This window comes from Heptranchias perlo, chromosome 14 (assembly GCF_035084215.1).
Source record: "Heptranchias perlo isolate sHepPer1 chromosome 14, sHepPer1.hap1, whole genome shotgun sequence".
NCBI lineage: Eukaryota > Metazoa > Chordata > Chondrichthyes > Hexanchiformes > Hexanchidae > Heptranchias > Heptranchias perlo.
In genome coordinates this window covers 7,001,008-7,014,079 of record NC_090338.1, presented here as the reverse complement: position 1 = coordinate 7,014,079, position 13,072 = coordinate 7,001,008, and the positions used below count along the sequence as shown (strand labels likewise).

The 13,072-nt window shown below is 49.3% G+C and overlaps 1 protein-coding gene across 1 annotated transcript in view; it reads left to right on the top strand.

The window, feature by feature from the left end:
- The window catches only part of gemin5 (gem (nuclear organelle) associated protein 5), a 72,625-nt gene that overhangs the window by 35,191 nt on the left and 24,362 nt on the right, over window positions 1-13,072 (top strand). Inside the window, exons 15-20 of the mRNA XM_067995995.1 lie at window positions 1,404-1,543; window positions 3,345-3,516; window positions 4,427-4,663; window positions 5,439-5,564; window positions 8,178-8,300; window positions 9,809-9,904. Coding sequence (XP_067852096.1) covers window positions 1,404-1,543; window positions 3,345-3,516; window positions 4,427-4,663; window positions 5,439-5,564; window positions 8,178-8,300; window positions 9,809-9,904 — 894 coding nt within the window. The remainder of the gene's footprint in view (window positions 1-1,403; window positions 1,544-3,344; window positions 3,517-4,426; window positions 4,664-5,438; window positions 5,565-8,177; window positions 8,301-9,808; window positions 9,905-13,072) is intronic.

Below are 13,072 nucleotides of genomic sequence, written 5' to 3'. Positions count from 1 at the left end.
GCAACTCTGACAGTGCAGCGCTCCCTCAGTTCCGGCGCTGGGGGGAGTCGGCCTGGATTATCGGCTCAAGTCTCTGGAGTGGGACTTGAACCCACGACCTTCTGACTCGGAGGCGAGGGTGCTGCCCGCTGAGCCGCACCCGATGTCGTGCATGAAGCCTGCAGCTGTCGATCATTGCGGCGCGAAGAGGCCGGGGAGCTTCCTGCGTTCATCTCGATTACACAAACGGATGATTGAAGCTGGTCCGAAGCCTCCGCTTTCCAACTGGCTTCCGTGGCTCTTAACGGTGCGAACGGCTGACGGAGACTTCGGGCAGCTTCAGTCGTGTTAGTTGGAGCGCGGTATACACGGAGGGGGCGCGCACGCGAAAACTCTCTGTCTCTCTCTCTCTCTCTGTCCGTAATTCAGTACGTGAGGCGTTCCTGAGGTTTTCTATACCGGCAAGTGCCTCTTGATTTAATTCAGTAATTGTGTTTTTTTTTTATTCGTTCCCGGGATGTGGGCGTCGCTGGCGAGGCCGGCATTTATTGCCCATCCCTAATTGCCCTCGAGAAGGTGGTGGTGAGCCGCCTTCTTGAACCGCTGCAGTCCGTGTGGTGACGGTTCTCCCACAGTGCTGTTAGGAAGGGAGTTCCAGGATTTTGACCCAGCGACGATGAAGGAACGGCGATATATTTCCAAGTCGGGATGGTGTGTGACTTGGAGGGGAACGTGCAGGTGGTGTTGTTCCAATGCGCCTGCTGCCCTTGTCCTTCTAGGTGGTAGAGGTCGCGGGTTTGGGAGGTGCTGTCGAAGAAGCCTTGGCGAGTTGCTGCAGTGCATCCTGTGGATGGTGCACACTGCAGCCACAGTGCGCCGGTGGTGAAGGGAGTGAATGTTTAGGGTGGTGGATGGGGTGCCAATCAAGCGGGCTGCTTTATCTTGGATGGTGTCGAGCTTCTTGAGTGTTGTTGGAGCTGCACTCATCCAGGCAAGTGGAGAGTATTCCATCACACTCCTGACTTGTGCATGGTAGATGGTGGAAAGGCTTTGGGGAGTCAGGAGGTGAGTCACTCGCCGCAGAATACCCAGCCTCTGACCTGCTCTCGTAGCCACAGTATTTATATGGCTGGTCCAGTTCAGTTTCTGGTCAATGGTGACCCCCAGGATGTTGATGGTGGGGGATTCGGCGATGGTAATGCCGTTGAATGTCAAGGGGAGGTGGTTAGACTCTCTCTTGTTGGAGATGGTCATTGCCTGGCAGTTATCTGGCGCGAATGTTACGCCATTCCTGGCACTTATCTGGCAGGAATGTTTACGCCATCGTAAGGCGGGACAGACAGAGAGGTCGCCCTGTCCTGCTTGCTTTTCAAATTTAAAAAAAAAGAAAATCCCCACTCTACCGTTTCTCTTTCGTACCTTAGAGAATCCCCCGGAGACTCCGCTGATGTTGACTGAACCGTACAAGACGCTGCCTGGGCACACGGCGAAGGTCACCAGCCTGGCCTGGAGCCCGCACCACGACGGAATGCTGGCGTCTGCCTGCTACGATGGTACGGCACAGGTGAGTTACTGGTTCGTCGGAGGGCGTGAATTTAAGACTTTTTGTTTTGTTCTCGAGGTGTGGACGTCGCTGGCAAGGCCGGCATTTGTTGTCCACCCCTAGTTACCCTGAGAAAGGTGGTGGTGGGCTGCCTTCTCAAACTTGAAGATGTCAGGGCCTTAGAGAGGGTGCAGAGAAGATTTACTGAAATGGTCCCAGGGATGAGGGAGTTCAGTTATGTGGAGAGACTGGAGAAGCTGGGGTTGTTCTCCTTGGAGCAGAGAAAGTTAAGGGGAGATTTAATAGGCGTTCAAAATCATGAAGGGTTTTGATAGAGTAAATAAGGAGAAACTGTTTCCAATGGCAGGAGGGTCAGTAACCAGAGGACACAGATTTAAGGTGAACGGCAAAAAAAACCGGAGAAGATGAGAATTTTTTTTTATGCAGCGAGTTGTTATGATCTGGAATGCACTGCCTGAAACGGTGGTGGAAGCAGATTCAATAGTAACTTTCAAAAGGGAATTGGATAAATACTTGAAGGGGAGAAAATTTGCAGGGCTGTGGGGAAAGAGCAGGGGAGTGGGACTAATTGGATAGCTCTTTCAAAGAGCTGACACAGGCACGATGGGCCGAATGGCCACCTTCTGTGCTGCTCCCACATTGGTGTTAGGGAATTCCAGGACACAGATCCACAAACTGGGAAGAGATGGCTAATATGTCGTCCCCAGTCCAGAGGGTGCGGGACTCGGTGGTGTTGGGTGTTCCCGTGATTTTGCTGCTCATGTCTGCCTTGGAGGCCGCAGAACTGAAAGATGCTGTCGAAACCTTGGTGAGTTGCTGCAGTGCATCCTGCAGATCGTACATACAGTCCCCACCACTTAAAACGTCCACATTTAAAACGGGCAGTTGCTTATATCGGCCAGAAAGCACTAACCATTATCCATTTAAATTAACGTCAATTTAGGAAGTTGATGGTTAAGCGCTCCTCGTATTTTGGAAGAAGCAGCTGTGCTTACTCGCTCGATAAGGCAAACTGCCTGACAATTAAGAGGCTATTCCGCCTGTAATGTCGCGTAATTGCCACCAGCAAAATGCTTCACACCTACGGTAATTTCTAAGCTGCTTAGATTTCTATAATTCCAGATCAATAACTTAATAAATGTTAGTAGAGTGTACATAGGCTGTGATAGGAGCTTAAATGGGTGGGGTAGTGTCCATGATAGGGTTGTGTGTACAGGGGCTGTGGAAGGGAGCTTAAATGGGTGGGGTAGTGTCCATGATAGGACTGTGTGTACAGGGGCTGTGGAAGGAGCTTAAATGGGTGGGGTAGAGTCCATGATAGGACTGTGTGTACAGGGGCTGTGGAAGGAGCTTAAATGGGTGGGGTAGTGTCCATGATAGGACTGTGTGTACAGGGGCTGTGGAAGGGAGCTTAAATGGGTGGGGTAGTGTCCATGATAGGGCTGTGTGTACAGGGGCTGTGGAAGGAGCTTAAATGGGTGGGGTAGTGTCCATGATAGGGTTGTGTGTACAGGGGCTGTGGAAGGAGCTTAAATGGGTGGGGTAGAGTCCATGATAGGGCTGTGTGTACAGGGGCTGTGGAAGGGAGCTTAAATGGGTGGGGTAGTGTCCATGATAGGGTTGCGTGTACAGGGGCTGTGGAAGGAGCTTAAATGGGTGGGGTAGTGTCCATGATAGGGCTGTGTGTACACGGGTTGTGGAAGGAGCAGGCTTGATAAGGCGATTGATATTTGCGTGTTACGTGCTTTACTCCCTGTTATCAGACTGCTGTGTGAAAGCATTAAATGCCCCTGTGTTACAGGTGTGGGACGTGCTGAAGGAGGAGCCAGTGTGTAACTACCGCGGCCACGTCGGGAGGCTGCTTGGGGTCCAGTGGTCTCCAGTTGATGCGGACTCGGTGTGGACGGGGGGAGACGACTTCACGGTGCAGCAGTGGGACGTTTCGAAACAGGAGCACACCAGACCACCCAAAGGTACTGACCAGCCATCTTATATTTTGTGTTGTTTTCTAGTTATGTTTCTTTTATTCTCCTGATGCACGACAGCCTTTAATTCCTTCATTTTATGTGTTGTTTTGCTGCGGAGAAAGAAAGAACTTGCATTTCTACCGCGCCTTTCATGACCTTGGGACGTCCCAAAGTGCTTTACAGCCAGTGAAGTACTTTTTAAAGTGTAGTCACTGTTGTAATGTAGGATTGTGGTGGCAACCAATTTGTGCACAGCAAGATCTCAGAAACAGCAATGAGATAATGACTGTTGTAGTGATGTTGGTTGAGGGATAAATACTAGCCAGGAACCAGGGAGAACTCCCCTGCTCTTCTTCGAATAGTGGCCGTAGGATCTTTTACATCCACCTGAGAGGGCAGACGGGGCCTCGGTTAAATGTAAAGGACAAGCAGCTGCAGAGAAACTATTTTCTCTGCTGGGGGAAATCAAGAACAAGAGGATACAATCTTAAAATTAGAGCCAGGCCATTCAGGAGAAGAAATCAGGAAGTGCTTTTTCACACAAAGGGCAGTAGAAATCTGGAACTCTCTTCCTCCAAAAGGCTGTGGATGCTGGGAGTCAGTTGGAGCTTTCGAGACTGAGGTGGATAGATTTTTTTTTTTGGGTAAGGGTATCGAGGGATAAGGAACAAAGGCGGATGAATGGAGCTGAGGTGTAGATCAGTCGTGATCTAATTGAATGGCAGAACAGGCTCGAGGGGCTGAATGGCCTCTTCCTGTTCCTCTGTGCTGGTCTACTCGTTGGGAGGTTGACTTGGTGCAGAGCTGCTGGGAGCTGTCTTTCGGGCTTGACTGATTTTGACGTTTTTTTACTCAAAAGCTTCGGGGTGGGGTGGGGAGTTGCTGAAATTTTAATTTAATTTTTTTTTCAAACAAGGGAAGAAGTGCTATGAGCTGGAGAAGAGGAGAGTCAATTCCCCGAAGCCCAAATCTAAGAAGGCAAAGAGGAAAAACGAGAAAGGAGCTGCGGTGCAAGATGGGGACGAGCATCAGGAGACTCCAACGCAGTACGTTCCAACTGCTAAGAATGGCAGCGGAGATCAGGAGGAGGAGGAGGAACGTCAGGAGGAGGTAGAAACGGCGAAAATGTCCAACGGGCTCTCTCGAACTCAAGGTATGACTTTCTCCTACCTTCCCCATCCCCCTTCTTTGTTGTGTCAGCCTTGGCTCAGTGGGTGGCACTCTCGCTTCAGAGTCAGAAAGTCGTGGGTTCGAGCCCATAATCCAGGCCGACACTCCCAGTGCCAGTACTGAGGGAGTGCTGCGCTGTCAGAGGTGCCGTATTTTGGGTGAAACCTTAAACCGAGGCCCCGTCCGCCCTCTCAGGCGGACGTAAAAGATCCCACGGCCGCTATTTTGAAGAAGAGCAGGGGAGTTCTGATGCAGCTTGGGACGTTGGGTTGCACAGCACATGCTCAGACTGCATAATCCAAATTCAGAGCCGTGTTTTAGCCCCGAGCTATCGAGTCCAAAGTAGTGACTTGTGAGAGAGGCTGAGGTCATGAAGTAAAAATTGTAATGAAGGTATTGAGGGGGCACACAAGACAATTCAGTGAATAAATTTAATCAGTTAAAGTGAAATATGTCATTTCAAAAATTTATTTTGGACATCAGAAATTTCAGTTACTGAGGGGGGAAAAACAGCGAATGGAAAAAATTCAGAAAGTATTTTGAGTGATTCGTGGAAATCCAGTGGTCAAATTTGCATTGGCAAGACCCATTCTAAATGTGGGCATAGGAATCGATAAATTTGATACAAAATGTGACAAAAACCATGAACAACAGGAAGTTGAGTTGTACAGACAGTAAGTGTGTGCAGACGGAGAGATTTTATGATATACGCGCAGAGAGTGTAGAATTGATGTCCTTCTCCTGTTTCTCCCTGACAGCATCGCTGGAGGAGCTCAGAGCGCAGGAAAGCACTGATTCTCTCAACCCTCCACAGACTGCAGTGAACCAAACTCCCCTGGTGAGGAAGGAACGGCCAAAAGAAGAGAGGAAGAAGGAGAGACCAGGTAGATCTCTGTTTGGCGAAGAATGTACCTAGAGAGTTTTGCTCACATCCAAGTGACTGATGCTGGTGCGAGCGGACCATAGGAACAGGAGTAGGCCATTCGGCCCCTCGAGCCTGTTCTGCCTTTTCATTGAGATAATGACTGATCTGTATCCTAACTCTATCCACCTGCCTTAGCTCCATATCTCTTAATACCCTTGGCTAGCAAGAATCTATCGCTCTCAGGTTTAAAATTAATAATTGAGCTAGCAGCTACTGTTTTTTTGTGGGAGAGAGTTCCACACTTCTACCACCCTTTGTGTGAAGAAGTGTTTCCTGACTTCTCTCCTGAATGGCCTGGCTCTGATTTTAAGGTTTCGTCCCCTTGTCCTAGACTCCCCCCACCAGTGGAAAAAGTTTCTCTCTATCCACCCTATCAATTCCTTTTCAAAATCCTAAAAACCCCTCCATCAAATCACCCCGTAACCTTCTATTTTCCAGGTATCGAATGATTAAACGGAGAGTTAAGCTTCCTCAACTGTGCTCAGCCCCAATCTCCATTGAGTGCCCCCTTACTGCACTAGCGTGAGGTTAATTGCAGCAGCTCTTAAATGGAGCCCCCTAGCTGAAATGAGCAAACTCGGTACAGACCCCAGGTACTGAACTTGGAACCTTCCGCTCTGTATAGCAGTGCATTTATGAAGAAAGAGCTTGCATTTATATAGCCACCTTCACATCCTTAGGTCTTCTCAAAGAGCTTGACAGCCAATGACGTGCAGTCACTGTTGTTTTGTAGATAAGCATAGCAATTTATTTACGCGCAGCGATGAGATCAACAGCCACCAGTTAGTCTGTTACAGAGTTGCCGGCTAGGATATCTCCCCTGCTCTAGTTTGAGTGCCGTGAAATCTTTTACGTCCACCCGAGAGAGCAGACGGGACCTCGGTTCAACGTCTCATCCGAAAGACGGCACCTCTGACAGTGCAGCACTCCCTCAGTACTGCACTGGGAGTGTCCGCCTGGATTATGTGCTCAAGTCTCTGGACGGGGGCTCGAACCCACAACCTTCTGACTCAGTTCTACTACAACGGCCAAGGCTGCCACCAACCATTAGCCCTCCAGGGAGCTGTTCCTGCATATCTTGCCTTGCCTCAATGGTGATGATTCGAGACCCGGAGATGAGGAGAATATGTTTTTTTATATGCAGCGAGTTGTTATGATCTGGAATTCACTGCCTGAAAGGGCGGTGGAAGCAGATTCAGTAATAACTTTCAAAAGGGAATTGGATAAATACTTGAAAAGAAAAAATAAATTTGCAGGACTGTGGGGAAAGAGCAGGGGAGTGGGACTAATTAGATAGCTCTTTCAAAGAGCCAGCATAGGCACGATGGGCCTAATTGCCTCCCTCTGTGTTATGATCTATAATCTGGAGACCTCTTAAAATTGAGATGTTCAAAAGTTTTACTCTTCAATACAGTTTAACAATAACCCTCCCATTCTGAACTTTAACAACTTGCATTTATATAGTGCCTTTAACATAGTAAAACATCCCAAGGCACTTCACAGGAGCAATTATCAAACAAAATTTAACACCGAACCACACAATGAGATATTAGGACAGGTGACCAAAAGATTTTAAGAAGCGTCTTAAGGGAGGAGAGAGAGGCGGAGAGGTTTAGGGAGAGATTTCCAGAGCTTAGGGCCTAGACAGCTGAAGGCACGGCCGCCAATGGTGGAGCGATGAAAATCAGGGGATGCGCAAGAGGCAAGAATTGGAGGAACGCAGAGATCTCGGAGGGCTGCTGGAGGTTACAGAGATAGCAAGGGCGAGGCCGTGAAGGGATTTGAACACTAGGTTAAGAATTTAAAAATCGAGGGGTTGCTGGACCGGGAGCCAGTGTAGGTCAGCGAGCACAGGGGGTGATGGGAGAACGGGACCAGATGTGAGTTAGGATACGGGCAGCAGAGTTTTGGATGAATTGAAGTTTACGGGGGGTGAAAGGTGGGAGGCCGCGCTAGGGAATATTGGAATCGTCAAGTCTCGAGGTAACAACGGCATGGCTGAGGGTTTCAGCAGCAGATGGACAGAGGCGGGCAATGTTAACGAGCAACGGCAACAACTTGCATTTATATAGCGCCTTTTAACGTAGTAAAATCATAGGAACAGGAGTAGGCCATTCAGCCCCTCGTGCCTGCTTCCGCCATTTGATAAGATCATGGCTGATCTGTGATCTAACTCCATATACCTGCCTTTGGCCCATATCCCTTAATTCCTTTGGTTGACAAAAAGCTATCTATCTCAGATTTAAATTTAGCAATTGAGCTAGTATCAATTGCCGTTTGCAGAAGAGAGTTCCAAACTTCTACCACCCTTTGTGTGTAGAAATGTTTTCTAATCTTGCTCCTGAAAGGTCTGGCTCTAATTTTTAGACTGTGCCCCCTACTCCTAGAATCCCCAACCAGCGGAAATAGTTTCTCTCTATCCCACCCTATCCGTTCCCCTTAATATCTTTTAAACTTCGATCAGATCACCCCTTAACCTTCGAAACTCCGGAGAATACAACCCCAAATCGTCCCAAGGTGCTTCACCGGAGCGATTATCGAACACAATCTGACACCGTTCTTTGTGTTGCAGAGGCTCAAGTGAAGAAGAAGAAAGGACGTTCGGTCCTGCCTCTCAGTACGGCCAACGATCACCGATCGAAGGAGGAGCTCCACTCGGACTGTGTGAATCTCGCTAACGTCCTCTACTCGAAAGGTAAGCGGAGAACCGCCTCGCGCCCCAAGAGTACGAGAGCTTCCGAGCGTGGAAAGAACGAACTTGCATTTCTGCAGCGGCTTCCACGCCCCCTGGGACGTCCCAACGTGCTTTACAGCCGATGAAATACCTTTTTTTTTTAGAAAATGTAGTCACTGCTGTAATGTAGGAAACACGGCAGCCAATATGTGCACAGCAAGATCCCACAATGAGATAATGACCAGATATTCTGTTTTTAGTGACGTTGGTTGAGGGATAAACGTTGACCCAGGACACCAGGGGAGAACTCCCCTGCTCCTCTTCGAAATAGTGGCCGTGGATCTTTTACGTCCACCTAAAGAGGGCAAGCGGGACCTCTGTTTAACATATCATCGGGAAGACGGCATCTCTGACAGTGCAGCACTCCCTCAGTACTGCACTGGGAGCGTCAGCCTAGATTTTGTGCTCCATTCCCTGGAGTGGGACTTGTACCCACGACCCACTGACTCAGAGGGGAGGGTACTGCCCACTGTACCAAGGCTGACATCTCAACGGAAGTTCCTGCTTCCTTTTTATCTTGCAATTCAGGTCATCCCCCTGCGACCCAACCTCTCTGCAGTGGGTAGCTAGGCCACTGAGTTAGTGACGGGGAGATCAGCCTGGGTTCCTGCTCACTGACCCTGTCGGAATTCTTATTCGTGTTACGTGCTTTGAAACTGCCCCGATGGAACGTATGGCACGCCCGCCCGGTCGGTGAGGTGCTGAGCCCAACACGTTTGCAGGATCCCGCGTTCAGTCCCCGGCCTTAACTGAACTTGAGGGAGCAGTGAGGTCACCGCAATTGGCCTCCGTGCCCGTGAGCCATGAAGGGAGGGGAAAAAAAAAAATCAATCTATCGTCTTGTTCCTGATCACTATCCAGTGATGTCTCCCACTTCCCCGGCACGTACTTGGACATGTGGTGAGGGCAGGAACGGTTTCATCCGTGATGCTGTCCGTGGTTGAATATGATGTGGAGATGCCGGTGATGGACTGGGGTTGACAATTGTAAACAATTTTACAACACCAAGTTATAGTCCAGCAATTTTATTTTAAATTCACAAGCTTTCGGAGATTTCCTCCTTCCTCAGGCAAATGTTTCAAGAGCTCCTTGAAGCCTACGCATTTATACATCATTTATACGTGGTTGAATAGCCCATTTATACAGCACATTTATACAGCACATTTATACAGCACATTTATACAGCACATTTATACAGCACATTTATACAGCACATTTATACAGCATTTATACAGCATTTATACGTGGTTGAATAGCCCACTGGCACGTGAAACAATGGCCACTTCTAGCAGATTTCCAGAAGGCTGCCAACACGTGTGGAATTTGAATTCCCTGGGAGTTGGGGAAAGTATAATTGCGTTGTTTGTCACGGGACGCCTTGTTTAAGTGTGCGTGCAGGTTGAATTCCTCTTGTGTGTAAATGGTTACGCCCTTAATTTGTGTTTTCTGTACGTTTTTTGTCGATGAAGGGTCTGACGGGCAGAGTCTGCCGGGATCAGGCGAACAGATCCAGTTGGGCCTCTTTGTGGACAGACCGGCGCTGCACAGAATGTTTCAAGAGGAAGGTAAGACTGCGCCATCTCCATCGGTGCACCCTTCGGTCTGTCTCTTGCCGCCTCCCTCCCTCCCTCTTCGCTCCCGCCGCCTCCCTCGATCCCGCCAAAAGCCGAGAGGAGTACAGTGAGTGCAGGGGTGAAATTAAAAAGGAAATCAGGAAAGCCAAGAGAGGGCGTGAAAAAAATACTGGCAAGTAAAATCAAGGAAAACCCAAAGATGTTGTATAAATACATAAAGAGCAAGAGCATAACTAAGGAAGGAGTAGGGCCGATTTGAGACCAAAAAGGTAACCTTTGTGTGGAGGTGGACGATGTGGGTATGGTTCTTAATGAATACTTTGCATCTGTTTTCACAAAGGGGGGTGACAATACAGATGTTGTAGTTGAGGAGGAGTGTGAGATATTGGATGGGATAAATATAGTGAGCGAGGAAATATTAAGGGTTCAGGTAACATAGTGGTTACGTTACTGGACTAGTAATCCAGAGACCTGGACTAATAATCCGGAGTCATGAGTTCAAATCCCACCACGGCAGCTGGGGAATTTAAATTCAATGAATTAAATAAAATCTGGAATTAAAAAAAACTAGTATCAGTAACGGTAGCCATAAAACTACCAGATTGTCGTAAAAATCCATCTGGTTCACGAATGCCCTTTAGGGAAGGAAACCTGCCGTCCTTAACTGGTCTGGCTTACATGTGACTCCAGACCCACAGCAATGTGGTTGATTCTTAATTGCCCTCTGAAATGGCCTAGCAAGCCACTCAATTGCACAACCTCGCTAAAAAAAGTCATCATAAGAATAAAACCGGACGGACCACCTGGCATCGGACCACTAGGCACCGGACACGACAAATGCAAACCAAGCCCAGTCGACCCTGCAAAGTCCTCCTCACTAACATATGGGGACTTGTGCCAAAATTGGGAGAGCTGTCCCACAGACTAGTCAAGCAACAGCCTGACATAGCCATACTCACAGAATCATACCTTTCAGCCAACGTCCCAGACTCTTCCATCACCATCCCTGGGTATGTCCTATCCCACCGGCAGGACAGACCCACCAGAGGTGGCGGTACAGTGATAGACAGTCAGGAGGGAGTGGCCCTGGGAGTCCTCAACATTGACTCCGGACCCCATGAAATCTCATGGTATAAGGTCAAACATGGGCAAGGAAACCTCCTGCTGATTACCACCTACTGCCCTCCCTCAGCTGATGAATCAGTCCTCCTCCATGTTGATCACCACTTGGAGGAAGCACTGAGGGTAGCAAGGGCACAGAATGTATTCTGGGTGGGGGACTTCAATGTCCATCACCAAGAGTGGCTCGGTAGCACCGCTACTGACCGAGCTGGCCGAGTCCTGAAGGACATAGCTGCTAGACTGGGCCTGCGGCAGGTGGTGAGCGAACCAACACGAGAGAAAAACCCACTTGATCTCGTCCTCACCAATCTACCTTTCGCAGATGCATCTGTCCATGACAGTATTGGTAGGAGTGACCACCGCACAGTCCTCGTGGAGACAACGTCCTGTCTTCGCACTGAGGACACCATCCAACGTGTTGTGTGGCACTACCACCGTGCTAAATGGGATAGATTCAGAACAGATCTAGCAGCTCAAAACTGGGCATCCATGAGGCGCTGTGGGCCATCAGCAGCAGCAGAATTGTATTCCAGCACAATCTAACCTCATGGCCCGGCATATTCCTCACTCTACCATTACCAACAAGCCAGGGGATCAATCCTGGTTCAATGAGAAGTGTAGAAGATCATGCCAGGAGCAGCACCAGGCGCACTGAAAAATGAGGTGCCAACCTGGTGAAGCTACAACTCAGGACTACATGCATGCTAAACAGCGGAAGCAACATGCTATAGACAGAGCTAAGCGATTCCACAACCAACAGATCAGGTCAAAGCTCTGCAGTCCTGCCACATCCAGTCGTGAATGGTGGTGGACAATTAAACAACTAACTGGAGGAGTAGGCTCTGTAAACATTCCCGTCCTCCATGATGGCGGAGTCCAGCACGTGAGTGCAAACACTTCAGCCTTGTCTTTTGCAACCATCTTCAGCCAGCAGTGCCGAGTGGATGATCCATCTCGGCCTCCTCCCAATGTCCCCACCATCACTGAAGCCAGCCTTCAGCCAATTCGATTCACTCCACGTGATATCAAGAAACGGCTGAGTGCACTGGATACAGCAAAGGCTATGGGCCCCGACAGCATCCCGGCTGTGGTGCTGAAGACTTGTGCTCCAGAACTAGCTGCGCCTCGAGCCAAACTGTTCCAGTACAGCTACAACACTGGCATCTACCCGACAATGTGGAAAATTGCCCAGGTATGTCCTGTCCACAAAACGCAGGACAAATCCAATCCGGCCAATTACCGCCCCATCAGTCTACTCTCAATCATCAGCAAAGTGATGGAAGGTGTCGTCGACAGTGCTATCAAGCGGCATTTACTTACCAATAACCTGCTCACCGATGCTCAGTTTGGGTTCCGCCAGGACCACTCGGCTCCAGACCTCATTACAGCCTTGGTCCAAACATGTACAAAAGAGCTGAATTCCAGAGGTGAGGTGAGAGTGACTGCCCTTGACATCAAGGCAGCATTTGACTGAGTGTGGCACCAAGGAGCCCTAGTAAAATTGAAGTCAATGGGAATCAGGGGGAAAACTCTCCAGTGGCTGGAGTCATACCTGGCACAAAGGAAGATGGTAGTGGTTGTTGGAGGCCAATCATCTCAGCCCCAGGACATTGCTGCAGGAGTTCCTCAAGGCAGTGTCGTAGGCCCAATCATCTTCAGCTGCTTCATCAATGACCTTCCCTCCATCATAAGGTCAGAAATGGGGATGTTCGCTGATGATTGCACAGTGTTCAGTTCCATTCACAACCCCTCAAATAACGAAGCAGTCCGTGCCCGCATGCAGCAAGACCTGGACGACATCCAGGCTTGGGCTGATAAGTGGCAAGTACCATTCGCGCCAGACAAGTGCCAGGCAATGACCATCTCCAACAAGAGAGAGTCTAACCACCTCCCCTTGACATTCAACGGCCTTTACCATCGCCGAATCCCCCACCATCAACATCCTGGGGGTCACCATTGACCAGAAACTTAACTGGACTAGCCACATAAATACAAGAGCAGGTCAGAGGCTGGGTGTTCTGCGGCGAGTGACTCACC